The sequence below is a fragment of the Rhinolophus hipposideros genome, assembly GCF_964194185.1.
Source record: "Rhinolophus hipposideros genome assembly, chromosome: 5".
Lineage (NCBI taxonomy): Eukaryota > Metazoa > Chordata > Mammalia > Chiroptera > Rhinolophidae > Rhinolophus > Rhinolophus hipposideros.
Window position 1 is genome coordinate 27,673,407 of NC_138051.1, and position 8,116 is coordinate 27,681,522.

The 8,116-nt window shown below is 44.4% G+C and overlaps 1 protein-coding gene across 1 annotated transcript; it reads left to right on the plus strand.

Moving 5' to 3' along the window:
- Positions 1-4,586: 4,586 nt before the first annotated feature.
- Positions 4,587-7,565, plus strand: LOC308497714 (mast cell protease 1A-like; the record flags this gene model as incomplete). The annotated part of the gene is made up of 5 exons (XM_081048703.1): positions 4,587-4,641; positions 5,590-5,734; positions 6,207-6,342; positions 6,517-6,774; positions 7,154-7,565. 5 exons carry the CDS (start codon positions 4,587-4,589, stop codon positions 7,328-7,330), a joined length of 771 nt encoding a protein of 256 aa, XP_080904829.1. The 3' UTR covers positions 7,331-7,565.
- Positions 7,566-8,116: the final 551 nt, after the last annotated feature.

The window sequence follows — 8,116 nt, forward strand, 5'->3', positions numbered from 1 at the left end:
AGAGGTTTCCAGTCTGGCTAAAACAATGCAAGACCCAATTTTGTGCTATTTGCAAGAGACACATCCTGTAGAATGAATGTAAAACTATAGAAATACAAAAGAGATACTCTGCAACCAATCCAAAGAAAACAACCTTGCCTGTGAATTGTGCTGTTTAACTTTTGAATTTTGGCCACCTGTGAAAAGAGCTAAAGTGTCTCAGTTGAAGTTTCATTTCCCTTTCTCCATATTTATTTCCATTTCTCTTAATTTGAGTGAAGTTGACATTCTCTACATTATTTTTTAAATATATTTTACCGTGATCTGTGCAGGACTTTGCCAATTCTTCTGTCAACTTTTCCGTATATTTCTTCTGGATTTTCAGAGTTCTTTCTATATAAAATAGGTTCCCTCTTTAATTGTGATACATATTGCGATGATTTATTTCCAAGCTTGTTGTCTGTACTTTGAGTTTGCTTACGCTGCTTTTTCACATTCAAACTATTAAAGAAGAGTTCCACATGATAGATGAATTCAGTAAAGTAGCAGGATATAAAATTAATATTCGGAAATCAGTTGCATTTGTATATACCAATGATAAAATAGCAGAAGGAGAAATTTAAAAAACAATTCCATTTACAATTGCTCCAAAGACTATAAAATATCTGGGAATAAATCTAACCAAAGATGTAAAAGATCTGTACTCAGAAAATTATACAACACTGAAGAAAGAAATGAAAGAAGACATAAATAGATGGAAACACATTCCATGTTCATGGATAGGAAGAATTAATATAGTTAAAATGTCCATACTGCCTAAGGCAATATACATATTCAACGCAATTCCTATCAAACTACCAACGACGTTTTTCACAGAAATAGAACATATAATCCTAAAATTTATATGGGACCATAAAAGACCCCGGATAGCCTCAGCAATCTTGAAAAATAAGAACAAAGTGGGAGGTATTACGATACCTGATTTCAAATTATACTACAAGGCTACAGTAATCAAAACAGCATGGTACTGGCATAAAAATAGACACATAGATCAATGGAACAGAATAGAGAGTCCAGACGTAAATCCATGTTATATGCCCATCTAATCTACGACAATGGAAGCAAGAATGTACGATGGGGTAAAGACAGTCTGTTCAATAAGTGGTGTTGGGAAACCTGGACAGACACATGCAAGAAAATGAAGCTGGACCACCTCCTTACACCATATACAAAAACAAATTCAAAATGGCTTAAAGACTTAAATGTAAGATCTGAAACCATAAAATATCTAGAAGAAAATATAGGAAGAAACTTCATGGACATTACCCGGAGTAAGATTTTCACTGACATATCCCCTCGCGAGAGGGAAGTAAGAGAAAAAATAAACATGTGGGATTACATCAAACTAAAAAGTTTTTTCACAGCAAAGGAAACCATCAATAAAACAAAAAGGGATCCTACTGTATGGGAAAAGATATTTGCCAATGATATATCTGATAAGGGATTAATATCACAAATCTATAAAAAACTTACTCAACTCAACTCCAAAAAAACAAACAACCCAATTAAAAAATGGGCAGAGGACTTGAGGAGACATTTTTCTAAAAAGGACATACAGAAGGCAGGAAGACATATGAAGAAATGCTCAACCTCACTAACCATCAGAGAAATGCAAATAAAAACCACAATGAGATACCACCTCACTCCAGTCAAAATGGCTATCATCAATAAATCAACAAACAACAAATGCTGGCGTGGATGTGGAGAAAAGGGAACTCTAGTGCACTGTTGGTGGGATTGCAGATTAGTGCAGCCACTATGGAAAACAGTATGGAGGTATCTCAGGAATCTGAAAATGGAACTACCCTATGATCCAGTAATTCCACTCCTAGGCATCTACCCGGAGAAATCCAAAACTCCAATTCAAAAATCTGTATGCACTCCTATGTTTATTGCAGCACTTTACACAATAGCCAAGATATGGAAACAACCGAAATGCCCATCGGTAGATGACTGGATTAAGAAGCTGTGGTACATTTATACAATGGAGTATTACGCAGCCATAAAGAAGAAAGAAATCTTATCATTTGCAGCAACATGGATGGATCTAGAGAACATTATGTTAAGTGAAATAAGTCAGAAAGAGAAAGACAAGTACCATATGATCTCACTTATATATGGAATCTAAAGAAAAGACTATGTGAATAAACTAATCAGAAACAGTTTTGGGGACACAAAGGAAAAACCGAGAGTTGTTAGATGGGTGTGGGGGGGGGTTGGGGATAAGGGGAAAGGTGAAGGGATTTGGAAGCAGCTGGTAACCACAAGATGGCCTCAGGGTTTTTTTGAAAATTAATTTGGGGAAGGTATTCAATAATGTTGTAAAGATTTTGTTGGGTATCCAATGGACATGCGTCCTATTTGGGAGACCACCTCAGGGATACTGTGGATACCTGATCATGGCATTGTACACCAGAAGCTAAACATTAATGAATGCCAACTATAGTTTTATATATATAATGTGATGGTTCAGTGTGAGGTCGGAGGGATAGTGGATGGGGGGAGGGGGGTTCACAGTGTGAGGGATATAAATGATGAACGTCTAAGTATTACCTTGTCTTGTACACCTGAAACTAATAAGTAAATTAAAAAAAAAAGAAAAAAAAAAGAAAATAAAGGTGGAAAGTAAAAACATCAAAAAAAAATAATAATAAATAAAGAAGAGTTCCACAGATTAAATTTTATTTATCAATCTGTTCTCTTCTCTTTCTCTATTTAGAGTTATTGCTAGAAAGGCTTCCCTTTTCTGAGTTTATAAAGAAATTTGCTCATGTTTATTTCCAGTGCCGTTACAGTTTTATTTTGTGTATGTGAATCTCTTATCCATTTCCAGTTTATCCTGGTGGATTATGTGAAATATACTCCAACTTGATATCTCAGAAAAGGACTATCGAGTTGTTGCAACATCCCTCATTAGAAAGGCTATTTCCGAATGAATTGAAATGCCACCTTATCATAAACTACATGTCCTTACATACTTGGAAAGGTTTCTGGACTTTGTTTTCCATTTCATTGGTCTCTCTGTTCACTCACGAGTCAGCATCATGCAATTTTCATGAAAGAAGTTTTATAGGATCTTTTTAATATGTGATAAACCTAAGCATCTCCCTTACCATTCTTTTCCTTTTTGTCAAAATTTTCCTAGCTATTCTTGCATGCTTATTTTCCATGTGAATTTTAGAAGACTCTAGAACTTGTAGAAGGCTAGGAGAATAAACTATATTTTCTAGTGCAGTTATTCTTATTGAAATCACATTCAATGCATATATTAGCCTAGTACCAGGATATCAGAAATGTAGCAGTTCTTTGGACAGTGGCCTGACAACACTGCTTTGGCTTCCTGGCATCCATTCCCAATTCACATGGTATCAGTAATTCATTAAAGAGAACAGCTTTGGGGAGAGCCAACCCTCTTCCATTCTCAGGACTCGTGGATTGGACAGAGCACCCGACCTTTGCAAAGGCTGTGACTTTGGCTTACAGGGACTAGTGGTTTTGACTCCTCTGGCCACCTCTACATGCACCTAAAGCAGTGTGGCAGACTACGCTTTGCTCTGACGGCCACTGTGAATGTCCCATCTCACCGGCTCTCCTTACATGCCTGCAGCACGCATTCCTTTTTAAATCTAGGTCAGGGCTTCTGATTGCCCCAAGCAGTAGCACGTGGTACAATGGATAACACACGACATCAATGTCTAGGTAAGAAAAAGAATACATCTTTTACCCAAGTCGATTATTCAGAGATGGTCACTCTGCAAACACCCACCATCATGCTGCCAGACCAACCAATCCTATGTAGAGACCACATGAGAGGCCCTCACGGAGAGGAACTGACATGCCCAGTGGGCAGCGGCACCAACCACTGGGCATGTGGCAGTCATCCCTCGGCTGATCCCAGGCTCCAGGCTGAAGCATGCCCTTCGTGAAGGGGAACAAATGGGAACGATCCACACTACATCCTGACCAACATGCAGATGTGTGAGAAGAATAAATTGTGTTGTCATTGTTGTTTGAAATTTCTCGGGCCTTTAGAAACTGGAATAAGGCCTCCTCAGCACTGTTGCCACACCATTGTATCCATCCCTCTAACCGTGGCCTCACCGTCTTTATCTGATCACTGATGGTTTTGTCTCCACCGGATGAAAGAAATCTCATGACCAATACCCCTGAGTCTCAAAAAAGGGGCCTCAATAAACAGTCTACGAAAACCAAGGAAATGAAGAGTTCTTGCATGCATAATCATGAGACTCAGGTTTCTGGGGGCTCTGGGACCTGCTACTGGCTAATACAGCATCGCCCATCACCCCACCCTGTAGCCACTGTTTCCCGTTTTCAGCTGCTGTGCCCAGCATTGAGTCAAGAGCTACACGTGCTTATGCCGTTACTGATAAGTTCTTACTCCACTCAGGCTTGAATATTTCACCAGACAGATGTGTCAGGCATGCAAATAGAGTGATGTGATAAAGGCCTCAACACCAAAGAGCCCTCAGGTTAGAAGACCAAGAGGCAGCACCAGCAGCTCTGACCTCGGCCACCTTCTCGAGAAGATGCAGCCACTTCTGCTCCTGATGGCCCTTCTTCTGTCCCCCAAGGCAGAGGCAGGTGAGTGACTGTCCCGACCAACAGACTCCCAACCCCATCGCACACTGGCACAGCCATGCTCAGACTGTGCTCCATCCCCAGGAACTTTCTGAACTCTAGGTTCAGCCCTGAATCAAAGACCAGCGTATCTGATGCTGAATAAACACTCCACTGGAATACAGGACAGAAGGCTGTTCGCCAGGAGGGCCAGTGGGTACCATGTCCTTCCCAGGTCCTACCCTTCTCGTGTGGAATGTGGGCTCTTCCACAAAGGAATCTGGCAGAAGGCTGGAAGCTGGGAAAGAAAAATAACTAATTCCCCAGGAAAGGGCAGCTTGGAAAAGGGGCTGGCTTTTGGAATAAAGAAGGCCCTCACATTCTAACTCAATGTCTTAAAAATCTACCCTCAATCTTCCCCTCCTTCTCCAAGCTTTGTCATTCCTGTGCTGCCCAGGAAAGAAGCTGAGGACAGAGTTGGTCCCAGAGTTGGTGGCATCCTAGTCCCCTTAACACTTGTGATTGGCTGGTTCAGTCTCAAGTTCTCTCTGGTAATTTGTCAGTCAAAATGTTCTGAGTCTTACAAACCAGCAAATCTCAGTGAGTCTGGGAAACAAGAATGGAGAGAGGACCCAGGGGACGTCAGGGAAAGGATTTTCCAGGATGGACAGGGCCTTTCCTGGTTGTTCCAAACACAAATCCTCTCTGCCGACATAAGTGTTTGCAGCTGCAATTGAGTAATGAGGACTGTTCTTCTCTTTGTCAGAGGGACAATCTGAGTCTTGTGTGTTACTTGGCAGGCCACAGTTGTTGCCCCAGTAATCAACAGGACCTCTTCCTATTACTGCTGCTGACTACAGACCTCACCATCTCCACCCCACTCCTCCCAAACCTGCCTTGTTTGTCCCAGCCTGCCTTGATTCAGTCCTTGACTCCATGAGCACAGCACACAGGGTAGAATTCTTCTTTCAGGAGAAATCATCGGGGGCCGTGAAGCCAAGCCTCATTCTCGTCCCTACATGGCATATCTTAAGATCACATCTTCAAAGAATAGATACTGTGGGGGTTTCCTTGTGCGTGAGGACTTTGTGCTGACAGCAGCTCACTGCCTGGGAAGGTGAGGAGTTGCGCCTGGGCCCCCACCCTTCTGTAGACACCTGGAAGGGAACCCTCATCTCGGGGGCCACAGACTTGAGCCCCCTAGTAACACTAGGAGCTGTTCATAAGACAGGTAAGGTTTGGGGAGGGAGGGACAGGCCAATGCAGGTGGCCTGTTGAAGACAGAAGGGACGATTGATTGTGGCATGGGAAGGAGGTTGTGGTTGTGCCCTGGAGCCCAGCGGGGTTGAGGAGGGGGTGAGACCTTCACGGTTTGGCTTAGAGACAGGCAAGCTCAGCACAATGAAATCTGCTCCAGGAACTGCCTCTGAGCACGAGCTGCCAAGAAGCAGAGGCACAAACATGCTCATCCCCAGGGACCCTGTCACTCCTCTCCACTCCAGTCCTGCCCTGTCTCCAGCTGGCCTCTTTCCTTCACAGCCCCTAGGCTATATCTCCTGTAACTTAACCACCCTCTCTGGTCTCTGCAGTTCAATCTCTGTCATCCTGGGAGCCCACGACATCAAGCAGAACGAGACTACCCAGCAGGTCATCCCGGTGAAAACACCCATACCCCACCCAAAATATAATAGGACCACGCATGCGAACGACATCATGTTACTGAAGGTAGGGTCCACTGGATGTTGCACACTTTAGCCTCACTGTTTTGTGTCCACATGACCTCTGTCCTGTCCTTTCCAGTATGGCCCCTTCACTTGTCCCAGGACCGTGAAGATGGCAACCACACGACTGTCGCTGCAGTCTGTGGGCCACGGGTATATTAGAATTCCTGTCCTTCAGCTGGAGGACAAAGCCAAACTGAATGACGCCGTGGGAACCATCGGTCTGCCCGGGAGAAGAGATAAGGTGAAGCCAAGGATGGTGTGCAGTGTGGCCGGCTGGGGACGCCTGGGTGTGAACACCACAGGCCCTGCAGAACTGCACGAGGTAGAACTTCAAATCCAGAGAGACAAAGAATGTATTTCTCGCTTCAAATATTACAACAACGCATTCCAGATATGTGTGGGGGACCCGACAAAGATTCAGTCTTCTTTTAAGGTAAGATCCCATCATTGTCCATGCCCAGCCCTAGGCACAGATGAGCTTTGAGGAGACCCAGGACAGTGTGCCAGTGCTTTTTGGCAGCTCGGGCTCATTGGCAATTCCTGGAGTGGGCATACCCCTATGTCCTCAGATATTCTGGTGCCGGCTCCCCGGGGCTGGGGAGTGAGGGGAATGAGAGATTGTTCCACAGACACTTATAGACAGGCTTTATGGAGAAAGGAGAAGGGGACCTATCAGAGCCAGGCTGGAACACTGCCCCTGGGACCTGACACTGAACTGCCACACAGCCCCTAACAGAGACCCACCCTTGATACAACAAGGAGGGTCAGACCAGGAAAAAATCAAACTAAGTCCTTCATTCCTCTGCCCACAGGGAGACTCCGGGGGCCCCCTCGTATGTGGACAGAAGGCCCAGGGCATTGTCTCCTTTGGAAAAAATACTGGAAAACCTCCACGAGTCTACGTCAGGATCAAATACTTCTTGCCCTGGATAAAAAGAACAATGAAACGCTTCATCTGCGGAGACCAGATTGAGGCACCCCGGAACTGATCCATCCATCTTCTCTGGGGCACAGACCAATACTGCAGGTGGTGGAGGGGACTCTGCCAGACACTTAATAATCTCCCATGTCTAGACTGAAAATCATTGATTCCACCTTTATTCACCGAAACCTTTATTAGTTACCTACTGTTGTGTCCATCTGTTCACATCTCTGAGATGTTACTGGCTTCCCTCTTCAGTGTAACTCACCTTCCATCTGTACAATAAAAAATCATGCTGCATCAATAACAAACTCCTTCCAAACACACCTTCCCAGTGCCAGTTCCCCCTGCCAGGATGAATGTAAGTTCCATCAGGAAAAAGGAGAGACTCCCCAGGAAAAAGTGACCCTCTTCTTGACAACCCTAGTATGGCATCCATACAAGGCATCCATATGCCTCTCCTACTTCATTCCACACTTACAGCCCTACCCCACCAGCAGAACCAAGGGCCAATACACGACATAAAAGAATTCAGAAATTGAAAGAAGGAAGATCTAAGACGCTCTGGGTAGAGGGCCATTTCTCCTACCGGAACAGAAATGGGTGAGAAGCTTTTAGAAAGCTGTAATTTCACCCCAGGAAACACTCCTTCCCCAAATCAGAGCAGTTGGAAGCCTGAGAAGACTCAGGAGGGCCCTTCAGTACTCCCAGGCCCAGCTCAGTGCCTGTCACAGCCCTGTCTTGGGCACAGGGCGCAGTGCAACCTCTGCTGTCCTGGCAGCCCATCCTCCTGCAGCCCGAAATGACCTTGAAGGTGCTCTTCCATGTTGGTCTAGAGCAGCCTCTCCCCACC